The sequence below is a fragment of the Uloborus diversus genome, chromosome 4 (assembly GCF_026930045.1).
Source record: "Uloborus diversus isolate 005 chromosome 4, Udiv.v.3.1, whole genome shotgun sequence".
NCBI classification, from domain to species: Eukaryota; Metazoa; Arthropoda; class Arachnida; order Araneae; family Uloboridae; genus Uloborus; species Uloborus diversus.
Genome location: NC_072734.1, coordinates 121,996,828 through 122,010,453, shown reverse-complemented (window position 1 = coordinate 122,010,453; position 13,626 = coordinate 121,996,828). Strand labels below are relative to the sequence as shown.

The window sequence follows — 13,626 nt, the reverse complement described above, 5'->3', positions numbered from 1 at the left end:
ATAGGGTTATATTTTGGCTATACAAATGAAAGCGATTTCAATCACCACTGTTTTTCGCAAGCGCAATGGTCTAGCTATCAGCCAAGTGCACAAATTTAGTCTAACACGAACTTTAATTTTAAGCTAGAAAGATGCCAATTGTAGAACCCCTCTTCTTCGATCACTACTTTGCTTGCTAAAGTGCTGAGAATCAGCACTTTATCATAAAAAACTTTTATCAGTTTTCGCGGAAAGTTATTTCTGGAAAGCTTGTTTAATATTATGCTTTCTCTGAACTATAAGACTTTGGCTCACCAATTAACTACTAAAATTATATTGTTTTACACTTCATGGTAAATCAACTATTGCACAAGGACCAGACAACTACTTAGGAACCGAAATATATGAAAAATTTATAGTTTTTATCGATACATTGGAAATTTTGTGAATGCTCGTTTTTAAAACATATTTTGAGACACGAATTTCCTGCTACTACTTTCACTTCGCAATTTTTTGGTTTCATTTTCTATTTCGTAAAATTTTCTTCTTTTCTGTCCAATGAGGCTACATTGGTGGCACTACCTTTTGCAGACCTCGTGCGATCCTCGATATAGCATCTGTTCTTTCATGTAACACCACTATTGGCAAATGCCATTACCTGGAGAATTTTGACAACACAGTGTTCCCACCAGATGGAGTCTCCTGGGCTCTGTTCGATGCGAAACTGCACTAGGAATTTAATTTTTCTAAGAGCACTCAATGCCAAACGAGTATTCGAGTGCCTTTTACATGTCATATGATCATAAGACAAAGACGGTGTCGATTTTCTGCATCTTGAAAAATCCACCGACTGAAGCCAGGTTTGAACCTGCGCCTTTGAGCATAAGAGACCAGCGTCTAACCCTACACTACGCTGTCGGCTTTCTTAAAACTATGAAACGCATTACTACTATGAGAGATACTTTCAACGCCTCTTTACAAGCTTATTTTATGCATTGAAAATCGGAACTGCCCCTCGAAAATTTAGTCGGAGATATTTTCATGCTCGGAATTGAAATAAAAATTTACCATCATGGAAAGAGAGACGAAAGAAGCAGTTGGATTTTTAAAAATCTTTCATTTCAATGCTTTGTTATTTAAAAACAAAAGCTAAAATTTCTAAATGACAAACGCCAAAATGGTTACATCTCTTCTTTCTCTGCCATGTTCGTTACATTCGTTTAGATCTTTTTCATGGAATTAATCGCAGTTTTTATGGTCTTAAATATCTCTGTATTTTCATTCCTTCAAAATTTATTTAATGCTAAAAATGTCAAGGAATATTTTCACAGTTTGAAACAAACTCTATATATTTCTGACTACGTATTTATGTATGTATGTATGTACGGGTAAGGACTTTTCCGTTAAATCAGTTGGCCCTTTCCAACCTTTTTTTTTTTTTTTTTTTTTCAAATTTATTGTTCAAAAGAATATATTTTTTGTAATATCTTAGCATTTTATAACGTTTTGTTATTTTCTTTTCAGAGACATATTTTCGCTCGGATTTGGACCTTTCAGGTAAGTTTTTTTTTGTGATGTAGATATAGGAGCTTATGCACTAATGTTTATGCTTTAAATTATTTTAAAAATATAAGAAATTATAGAACATTTATAAAAAATAAGATAAGATATAAAGGCATGCTGTTTTTTGCTGATTCTTTCTACAACAACATTTATAATGCAAAGATAAATATACAGAGTCAAACTTCAAAGCTTTCTTTCTTTTTTAATGAACCTCTTTGTCAGTATATAAAGTAACCGTCAATAGGTGAAAGCATCGAGTAGCATCGAGCACATATTACTCACTAGCGACAGTATGGTAACATGTCAAAAAAAAAAAAAAAAGTTTTGGAGAAAATGGACTTATGATAAAATGTTCTCAAATACAATTTATTTAAAAGGAAAACTAATCTAATCGGGAGTATATAACTAAACTGTTAATTTATTAATGACTTATTACACCTGTACTGAAACATTATAGAAAAATAAAGCATAAAATTGCTCTTTTTGTCTTTCAACGACGTATATTAAGCGCCATTATCAGAGGAGCACAACTTGATAGAGTTTGGCCCAAACGCTCTAACTTTACTATGCTTCGAGGAACCTAAAAATGGTAAAATTTATAAAAATTAAAAGATTTAAAAGAGATGGCCACATTATTAGGTTGATCAGTGAACGTTAAACACAGTAGGATTATTCCATGTCAAGTGATCCAAAGTTTTTTCCCTCACCTTTTTGTATTTCTTTGAAATTTGGCTCATCAATTGTACCCTTTGAGGTAATCAAAACTCCAAATTTTTAGATTTTTATCTCTATTATTTTTTTATTTATGACACTTTGATTTTTCGAAAAACCCTCTTTTTTTCATGGACGCTTGAACATAAAATGGACGATAACTCAGCACCAAATGTAGATAGAAAGATTTGGTAAAAAGCATTTTAAAGTACATTAGTAGCTGTTTGATGGGATATGCAACATGACTAGTTTCAAAAAAATTTTAATTTTTAAAAAATGAAATTTAAATTTTAAATTTGAATTTCTCAGAAAAGGTATAATGAATTTTTTTTAAAAAATTCTCAAAAATTTGTGTATTTTTTATCTTCATATGTGCAAAGTTTCAAGTTGATATCTCAATAGGATCATATTTTTATGAATTTTTAAATAAATTTTGACTTATGAAATAATGACATTTTTCAGATTTTAACTAGTTAAATATGGGGTTCTCTTACTGGGGATGGTCTAGTAAGTAGTAATTGATCATGACTATGCTTGAAATGAGCTCACATGAATTTGTAAATTATTACCCCCCCCCCCCCGCCACACGACCACTTTTTATACATTTTTTTTTTCAAAACTGTAGTCAAAAAAAAAAAAAAAAAAAAGCTGGCACGCGTAAGAGTTATAATCATAATAAACCGGGACGCACGCTGCTAAACATCAGTAGTGACTAAGGCTTATAAATGGGGGGGAGGGTCATAAAAACTAAAAGTCAGGAAAACTTTAACAAACAAATAGAACCACTCATTTGCAGCTTTTTTTTTCTTTCGGAAAGTGGGACGGTAGGGGAGAGGGGGGCAATCTGATATGAAGCTTAACAACATGGAAGGTTATGCTCAAACTAACAAAATTTGTTTGATTTTTTACTGCTTTTGATATATGTATAAATAGATCTCGCTGCATTGCTCTCCTTTACAACTGAAATTAAAAAAAAAAAAAAAACTAGCAGTAAAGAAAAGAAAGAAACAGCTGCATTCCGAATTTTGTAGAACGACAGTTGGTTTAATGCGGATAGATATATGATCTGATACTTAGATATATTTTTAGTTTAGTGTGAAAAACACGGGGGAAACACTCCTATTTTGCTCTGATCTTGGGGCAAACTAATTCTTACCTCCCTCCAAAATTGAAAGTTGGTGTAGGGGTAGAGGATGAAATGAATCATAACTTTCCTTATCAGATAGTGAATTAATCAAGTACACTTTGTGAAGTTCAGATTGGAAATGAAATACTTGGTCTGAAAAAAAAAAGACATCAGATGAGGCGTGATACTAGTATAGTGTTAATCGTATGTGTGGGGGGAGGGGGTATTGCACTTCGTCTTGCTTTAAAGAACATTTACCAGCTTTTAATATCTTTTCTATTCATTTTGTTTTATTTTATTCATTTATTTATTTTTTACATTTTAAAAATAGTTTTGAAAAAAAAGTGGTTGTGCGGGGGGGGGGGGGGGCTTTTTCTTGCTTTAAAGAAGAATATTTACCAACTTTAAATAAGTTTACTATTCATTTTGGTTTATTTATTTATTTTTTTAACATTTTGAAAAAAAAAAAGATTTAAAGTGGTCTCGGTGTGTGTGGGGTGGGGAGGGTGGTTTACCAATCTATAAATTCATGTCAGCTCATTTCAAGCATAGTCATGATCAACTGCTACTTACTAGACCGTCCCGAGTAAGAGAACTCCCATATTTAACTAGTTAGAATCTGAAAAATGTCATTATTTCATAAGTCAAATTTTATTTAAAAATTCATAAAAATATGATCCTATTTAGATCCCAACTTGAAACTTTGTACAAATGAAGATAAAATACACACAAATTTTTGAGAATTTTTTAAAAAAAATTAATTATACCTTTTCTGAGAAATTTAAATTTAAAATTTAAATTTCATTTTTTAAAAATTAAATTTTTTTTTAAAAATATTCATGTTGCATATCTCATTAAACAGCAACTAATTTACTTTAAAATGCTTTTTACCAAATCTTTCTATCTATATTTGGTGCTGAGTTATCGTCCATTTTATGTTCAAGCATCCATGAAAAAAAGAGGGTTTTTTGAAAAATCAAAGTGTCATAAATAAAACAATAATAGAGATAAAAATCTAAAAATTTGGACTTTTAATTACCTCGAAGGGTACAATCGATGAGCCAAATTTCAAAGAAATACAAAAGGGTGAGGGAAAAAAATTCCCAAATTTTGGATCACTTGACATGGAATGACCCAGTATGTTTTTTGTCCGAGCCCCATCGATTTGAAATTAAGGGATAAATGGATTTAATAACCATAATTTCTAAATTTTGGATTTCTATACACTCGCTTTAGAGTGCACCTATTTACAATTAAAATATATTCGGGGAAGTTTACTTACTTACTTACTTATACAGAAGCTAAACAGCTTCACATACCTACATAGACGACTGCGAACAAAGCGCCTTGCCTTCAGACGCACACAGAAAAAATTTACAACACAAGAGAAAGAAATAACAGATCACCGGCTGGAATCGAACTCACGACTTCCAGCTTAGAAGACGAAGCTTCTAAGGCACTTTAAAATAGAGAAATTTTGGTTCAAAGTTACCGTGAATGGCTGCAACCATTCGTTTAACAACAAGTATTTGATCAATATTGAAGTCTATTGTATACATTCAAAATATATTAATTTCCGTTTGAAATATAAGTTTTACAGCTGCACTATTACAGTTTCTGTTTACAATACGTTTTAATTCATCTTCTTCATTGAAAGAGATTGCATATAGACTTTGCATGAATCAATCGCAACTAAAAATACGTGTTTCTAGGTGGATCTGCACCTCATGCAATCCGAGAGATCTTCTGACGACAGATAACATTGCGGCATCTGTACTTGAAGACATCGTGGAGGAAGGAGGTGAGTTAAATTTTTTCACGTTCCTTCTTTATTTTGCACAACTCATTTGCACAAATGAGATTTTATTACGCTTTATTTGCAATTTATTCTTGGAATTTTAAACTTTGACTTTTAAATGTTATATATCGATTTAAAAACTAATGATTTGTGCTTGTTTCGAGCATAACCATATACGAAGGGTCAAAAATAGATGCGAAACAATTCACGAAACATGGTCCCTTTCCTTCATATCTTCATCGATTTTCACTTTCTGACTTTCCGGATTGTTCCTGCGGGGAAATCGGCAGCCCCTAACATTATTTGTACAAATGCCCAAGTACATCCAAATATCATGTAAAGAAAAACCCCTCACAGCCCCAAAGTCAAAATCTGTAAGCAGCGCTATCTCATCCTTATTCCCGTTCTTTCCTGAAACTCCCCCCGATGAACTTCCTTTTTAATTTATTATCTGAAGAAGGATATCTCTTTCAGGAAACATAAAATTGTTTTGCAATTCCCAAATTTATTTAAAAAAAAATACCTCAATGTGTTTACTCCCTAGTGGAGGAATTTTGCGTTTATAATAATATAATAATTAAAAAAAAACAGAGTTGTTGACATTTCCTATTTAGTAGTTCATATATGAGGCAGTGAGAAGCAAAGGGATATAAGTGCCAAAATTTAAAATTTGGAGTTAACCAAATACACATGGTAGGTGAACCTCTCTTCTGTTTAGGGGCAAAACATAGTACTAGTAGGACTGGTAGGTGCTGCTATACAGCATGATTTAGAAAAAAAATTTCAATGAACACCTACGCAGGATCAGAACTTAAAAACGCATTTTACTAGAAACGTTAAAAAGTCCACTTGCGTCCCTTTACTTCTCACTGCCTCACATGTTACTTCTGATTAACAGCTGTAATATTTTATTTATCTAATGTTGGTATTTAAAAATTTACAACCTTTTTATTATGTTCATTACACTGCAAGCATCCTGCGTGATGCAGAAAAAACAAATGTTTCCTAAAGAATAGTAATGATGAATTTCATTAAAATTTAATAAAGTGGGCGAGATTTCTTATGTCGAGTGTGGAAGTTACGGTTCTTCTCTCAGTTTGATTTCTTTAACGAAAAAAAGATAAAATAGATGGAGAAGAAAATTTACTTTTATAATGAAATCCCAGTCGCACAAATTAAACACCATTGATCAAATTACAGTATGTTAATTGCATTAATAAATTTTATCATTTTTTCTTTATTTAGTTCCGCCAGTAGTGGAAGACCAGTACAGGGACAACATGAAGTGGATAAAAGAGGCAGCAGATCATCAGTTGGTAAGAAAGTTTCACCCATTACTATTCTCCCGTGATTAACTTGTAAAGATTGTTGCGGGAATCAGAAGTATATTTTCTTTTAGGTGGTAGGGTCCCAAGCGAGAATTTTATACGCCGACTACAAAGGAAGGCTAAGAATTGCCCTGGCACTCAACCAAGCCATTAAGGATGGACTTATTGAAGTAAGTGACACATGTATATCTTTTCGTTGGCAAGTGTATTTGCACTTTTATGACTTCTATTATAAAAAGCTTTCATTCCTGTGGCTTCCTGCGATTGATGTTCCTAGAAAATTTTGCAGAGTTGAGTTCTCAGAGTGGGTTTCTGCGAAATACGTTAATGTCGAAAAAGTGCTTTTATCCTCTCACCTTCACGAAAGTTAAGGTCACGATCTACTCTTCAAACCCGAAAGGTGAAAAAACCACCGTTTACAAAAATTATTTCTTTGCTGTATATTGTCGACATGCGACTTTAATAACATAAAAATAATTAAAAAATAATTTTTTGTAATTTTTACTGAAAAAAATGATGTACCGTTATTTGAAATTGAAAGCACAAAAATATAGCCTGTCCATGAAACTTTTAAAGCCTAGAAGATTGAGACTAGCTTAGCAAAATAATCATTTTTCATGTAAAAAATTCAAACTAAAAGAGGAAAATAACGTTTTACACCACAAAAACAATGAGCTTTATGCAAGTTTTCATCTGTAATTTATGTTTGAGAACAAACTTTTGAAAAATGTAATCTATGCTGCTTTACGCAATGATAACAAAATTAGAATGTTCTTATTTTAGTTTACTAATTTTAAATGATTTTTGAACAAAATAATATTTTTAACGAATCAACTAAAAGATCGAAAACATCTGGAACGAAGAGGTTAGACATCTTAGCGTAGAGGTATGAGTTTTCTGATTTGAAGAGAAATATTCTCTTGGTCAGAAATCAAGCAAGAAATTTTTCTCCTGCCAATTTTTAATGACTTTAATCCTCTCTCAATTGATAACCTATGCAGGAGCACCCAATAAGAAGTCACGGGAGGTCACTGTGACCTCCCAAAAATTTCCTTATTCGGCACATTTCGGGACATGATTGCAATTTTGAAATGACTGAGTGTCCCTTTTCATTAAATGTACACATACCCGTATTTTATTATTCGGCAAAATTCGAGGTTCCATTCGGCAAAGTGGGGATTTTTTCCCTCCCAAAAACTTAAGTTCGGAGCGTCCGTGAACCTATGAGTTAAATGTACACGCTGATTGTCAGATATTTTCCGAATAAGAGACAGCAAGTTAAGACAGTTAAGGTTCACTTCTTAACGAATGAACTTCGCGAAAATTTCCAATCTACTTCTGTTATAGATAAATTCCAGAACCTAAAGGAACTAAATGTTACCGATTTTTAAAAAATAATTTGAAAAATAATAATTTGGAAATTGAAATTGGACAAATCATCTCGTAGTTCTGCAACGAGACGAATATAAAACCCATAAATTGGCATTATTAAGTTCATGGAAAACGATATTGAATTGAAACGTATTAGTTAAGGAGGAAAGATATAAAGACGCAATGCACGTGGTTTTGATCCCAGTAAAGAAAAAACATTTTTTTTACTGTCTTTACGCTTGTTATATCGTAACAAAACATTATAAAATCTTTAAAATTTATATTGCAATATAGTACTTGCCTTTCCCAAACGCCACTTTTGTTCTTTACATTTTAAAACATGAAATTCTAATACAGTGCTCTAACTCAAGTGTTAATTATTTTGTGATAAACTCTTTTAGATGATTACACATAATGAAAAAATGATTCAGAATTTTAAGGTTAGGTCCCCGGAAAACTTGATTTGTTTACAAGTTCTGTAAAAATATAAAAAAGTAGGGGGACATCTATAATTTGTATACTTATAATATATTTAATTATTGTGCGATAAACTGTTTTAAATGATTACACATTATGAAAAAAATTATTCAAAACTTCTAACTTAAATACGCGGAAAATTTGATTTGCTTACAAGTTCTGTAGAAATATGAAAATTCAAAAGGAAAAATGTAATAATACGTCAGTAAATTTTCTGCTTCTTTCAATTTTGCAAAGTTTTAATTCAAAGCGATTCAATAAATCTAAATATTCGGATTCCTTTATACAGGATTCCTCTCACGCAAAACCATCGCCACCTGCGTCTACAATGAGCCAATGTGCATAAGAGCTAGCATGCTGATTTTCAGCAGGTCGTCTTTTCTGACGAATCCCGCTTCAACTTGTGGCACCATGATGGCCGAATTCGTGTCTTTAATTAATACTTAAAATATTACAACGGAATGCAACTACACTCCTGTTTGTGAAAATTGCAACACCATGAAGGAAGCATCATAGTTGAATGAAATTTAATACACAGTTGAGTGGTTATGGTACAAATAAATGATTAAATTTTCAAACCAAACAAGCTATAAAAAGAGATAGAAATTAGTATTTCGTGTGGCCACCCACGCGCCGCAATAAGAGCTGCTACACGACTCGGCATGGAGTGAAACAAATTTTGAATATCTGCCTGCGGTAGAGTATTCCATACTGTTTTATGCTCAACCAAAGTTCGTCTGTCGAAGCAACAGGACGAGGATCACGAGCGAGACACCGCCCTAAGAAATCTCACACATGTTCAATGGGTGACATATCCGGGAATATGCAGGCCAAGGAAGAAGGAAGAAGCTGTACCTGCTGCAAAATCAAGGTAGGATTTGAGTCCTGGCGACATGTCGACGTGCATTATCCTGCTGGAATACAGCCCCTGGCAATCCTTGCAGGAAAGGAATAGCTTGGGGCTGTAAAACTTCGTTTATGTATCGGGTACTGTTAAAATTGCCCACAATTCGTAGCAATTGTGATCGTTCATGATATGCTATGGCACCCCAGACCATAATTTCGGGTGTTCGTCCACTGTGGTGTTTGATAATGCACTCCGGAATGTGCCGTTCACCGGCATAGCGCCTGACACGAATTCTGCCATCATGGTGCCACAAGTTGAAGCGGGATTCGTCAGAAAAGACGACCTGCTGAAAATCAGCATGCTAGCTCTTATGCACATTGGCTCATTGTAGACGCAGGTGGCGATGGTTTTGCGTGAGAGGAATCCTGTATAAAGGAATCCTTGAGCGCAGCCCACGCCGCAGCAGACGTCTCCGAGTTGATGAAGCACACAATGAAACACTTGTAGCTGTTGACCACTGTGCTGCCAATTGTCTAGAAGAAGCTGTGCGGTTCGTCAGCGCCATACGCACCAGGTGTCTGTCATCGCGAGCTGACGTCACATTTCGGGGTCCACTCCCAGATTTCCGAACTGTCCGACCCTCGTCCGTCCACTGCTTTCAAACAAGCATGATTGTGTTGCTGTTACGCTGCACACGAGCGGCTACTGCACGATAAGACAATCCAGCTTCACGAAGGCCGACGATTCTGCCCCGTTCAAACTCCGAAATTTGCTCAAATTTCGCTTTCTTTCGTCGAAGAGGCGTAGTAAAGATTCAGTTAACGTTTACTCTCGCATATAACCACCGATAATCATACACGTCTCGCTACAGCCGTCTATTTGTATTCGGTTCGATCCGTCGTTCAGAAGGCGCTGCTCAGCATACACATGCGCTACCGGTCTGCAATTCTAATCATTTGCATATCATGCCCTACCTTACATTTCCTGCAATTTTCAGCTTCGCGTAAGTCCTTCGTGGCGTTGCAATTTTCACAAACAGGAGTGTATAATGATCTGACATTACTACAATAATAGATTCCTGCTTCAGAGAATATTATCTATTTAGCTTGCTTAATAAAAATAATTTAAATAATTAAAGATTTCATTGTTGTTCAACATTATTTGTAGCAAAATTAAATTAGCCAACTTTTGTTTCACACAGCTTGTGTTTTTCTTACAGCTTAAATAAATGTCATCATTAATTTTCTAAAATTAAAATCGTTAGACCTTAGACCTATCAAAAGGTAATACAACGATTTTCTCACACACCTTACATATTCACAACTGCCTGATTAGAATTTATTATTTTCATTTCAGGCTCCAATAGTGTTGAGTAGAGATCACCACGACGTCAGTGGCACTGACAGTCCCTTCAGAGAAACGTCCAACATTGCCGACGGCTCAGCATTCTGTGCAGGTGAGCTAAGAGTCTGTCAGTTAATATTTAACTGTTGAGCTGAGGTGTCTTACATCCCAGAAGAATTGAAGTTTTGCATTTAAACGTTTTGCAATATTCATATATGAGGCCAGGGCCTGATGAACCTCTGAAATTAAGGAAAGCTCGATCTCATTTTGAGGCCTCCCACTTTTTGTTTTGCGAAATTTTTCTAAACATTCTCTACACATTTATACAGCACTGATTAATGCTAAGAGGCTTAGCAGAATTCAGATTTAAGCTTATTTCACCTTACCTACTGACAGAAGTTTGTTTATTACTTATGTTGCACTTGAATTCTCACCAATATGGGTAGAATCATATTTGACATTTCACAGAGGAAATTAAATGTCATAAAAGTACATTGTAACGAAGTTGAATCAAATCCCACAGTTGAAAATCTTGCTTGTGGCTAGATTTTATCAAATCTATCTGTCCTCACTTTCTATAATAATTTTATTCCTTCAAACATTTTTGTTTAGCAAGTTCTAATGCTTGCAATTTCTTTAAAAAACACAGTAAAAAGCAGAAACTAGAATTGTTCTGCACAGTTTTACAGTCATGTTTGCCCCCTCCTTAAAATTCTGAGGGGAAGCTCAAGCTTCTCGAGCCTTTTGGGTAATAAGGCCCTGTTTGAGGCATTGCGACGCAAAGGAATTTATGTATGTGAACCTTTTTAAGTTTTGAGCAAAACGCATGCAAAGTTCAACTTCCATTGAATGTTTTTCAATGGAAGTTCACCTTTGGAAGTATTTTCTAAATTTGAGGTCAGCAATCTTTAAGGTTCTAGGCCTCCCTTTGAGCTCCGTTGTGATGTCCTTCCCCCCCCCCCCCTCTTCCATATGCGGTCAACACAAGTAGTACAATCGAAAATTTAGGCCGGTCATTAAACTAAAATCTAGATTATTTCACACACAAAGTTTAATATTACTACACATAACTTTATTTTGAGGTTTTAACTTAAAATCAATGAAACAAAGAAGTAAACACTTTTTTTTTTTGATCTAATATGGGACCTAGAAGAGGTTAGCTTGCAACGCCAATCACGTTTGCGTATGAGACACACATTATTTAATACGTATACAAAATTCAGTGAATTTTATGTTTATTTTTTAATTTTTGGATACTCTCGTCTCCCTTGATGTTCTTCTATGCCCCCTAGGGGAAGGGGCGGGGCACCTCCCAGCTCGAAAACCCTTTTACCTTTATATGTAGAATTGCTTTTATACATGGAAGTAAAATTTACAGTTCTATCTTTTATTGGTTTACCAAGTGCTTAGATCATTTGTGCTTCAATAATTCGTTTGAATAAATCTAATCATTGTTTTTTTCTCGTTTTTCCAGACATGTCCGTCCAAAACTGTATAGGTGATGCATTCCGAGGTGCAACCTGGGTAGCATTGCATAACGGAGGAGGAGTTGGCTGGTAAGTTATCATTTTCGTATCAAGATTGTGGTCACTGAGCCATGGCTCAGCTATGATGACTTCTGCTGTTAAAAGAATCCAGCGATTTCATTATTCAAAATATTCAGCCAGTTTACTTTGCAAATAGCGGTTATTGACACTATGCCAATGTAAGAATTTCTTCTCTTTCAACCCAAACATAAATGTGCAAGTCTAAGATCAAGCATCTATCAGAGACAGACTATAACTAATGGAGTGCTGTCGAACGAAGTCGATCATCGTCTGTTGAACCTGAATTACAAACTTAGAAGAAGTTTTGCATTTAACAATGGATCTCAAATTTTATCTGCGTTCGTGTTTCATTTTAAATACAGAGTAATGCTTACAAGGTACACATCCAACCCCTACAAAGAATGAAGAGCGTACTAGATAAATTTTGCATCAAATTCATTTGCATTTCTAGTAATAGGCTTGAAAAGAATTTGACTGAACAATAAATTCTTTTCTTAGACATACATCCCGATTCTTATACACCTCGGATTAATTTAGCTGCTTTTCTTGAGTCGGCAATTACTCTTCATACAAATTTGATAAATTTCCTTATATCCATTATTTCAAGAGAAACTTAAAGTTTTACTTTTTGAAGTAAGCTGAACTAAACACATTCGTGCATATAATCCCTTAATTGTACCAAAATGAGGGTTTTATATGCTCACTCGTTGTGAAATACAATTTGGAAACGTCATAGGAAGGTGTTCAAACAAATTTTTTTTCGCTTTCTAGTCGAATATAATTTCAATAGTTTTTTTTTTTTTTTTTTTTTTTGAAATTTTTAGGAAATTATTTGAGAAACTTTCTATTTAAAACTTTATTTGTTGCAGGGGTGAAGTCATGAATGGTGGTTTTGGACTATTACTTGATGGATCAGATGTAAGTTTAACTTACCTTCTTCATATTTTTTTTAAAAATCTACTTTTTGACCCGATTTAGAGTATACCTTAACATTCAACGCAAGTAATGCAATAGAAATGTAGGTTGATGCCATAATATTGTTTTCAATGAAACGAATTATAGAGTTTAAAATTAATTCTTCGAGATCTTAAACTAAAAGCAAAATGCTCGTCGTCTGCTAAAATTAAACTTTCATGTCTAAGTTGAAACTTCATCCGAACTAAACATTAAAAAAAAAAAAAAAGCATGAAACGACTTTAAGATGTGTATTTTAAGATAACACAGGCACCTCCTTTCCTTTTTGCAGTAGTTTTCTTATGTTTAATAACATGACTGATTTTTTTTTCAGGAGGCAGAGAAGAAAGCGAGGGGTATGCTGACATGGGATGTTCTTAACGGAGTAAGTTTCCTCACTTTTGATTCTGTTACAACAATTCTTCCCAAGTTCAGTAACATTTTTATTCTTATCAACGTTTTACTTGTGAATTTTGTTGAAAAAATACTGTGATAATCAATATAACGACAAAGCAATGATGGTTTTCTGTACTCTAGTTCGACATGTAAAATACAAAAATTAGGAATAATGAACTCATTCG

General features: G+C 34.0%; 1 protein-coding gene across 1 annotated transcript in view; it reads left to right on the top strand.

Annotated features, from left to right (window-relative positions):
• LOC129219667 (urocanate hydratase-like) overlaps window positions 1-13,626 on the top strand; it is a 66,708-nt gene that overhangs the window by 50,795 nt on the left and 2,287 nt on the right. The window contains exons 14-21 of the mRNA XM_054853943.1: window positions 1,504-1,536; window positions 5,092-5,180; window positions 6,423-6,493; window positions 6,577-6,675; window positions 10,557-10,656; window positions 12,019-12,100; window positions 12,961-13,009; window positions 13,380-13,430. Coding sequence (XP_054709918.1) covers window positions 1,504-1,536; window positions 5,092-5,180; window positions 6,423-6,493; window positions 6,577-6,675; window positions 10,557-10,656; window positions 12,019-12,100; window positions 12,961-13,009; window positions 13,380-13,430 — 574 coding nt within the window. The remainder of the gene's footprint in view (window positions 1-1,503; window positions 1,537-5,091; window positions 5,181-6,422; window positions 6,494-6,576; window positions 6,676-10,556; window positions 10,657-12,018; window positions 12,101-12,960; window positions 13,010-13,379; window positions 13,431-13,626) is intronic.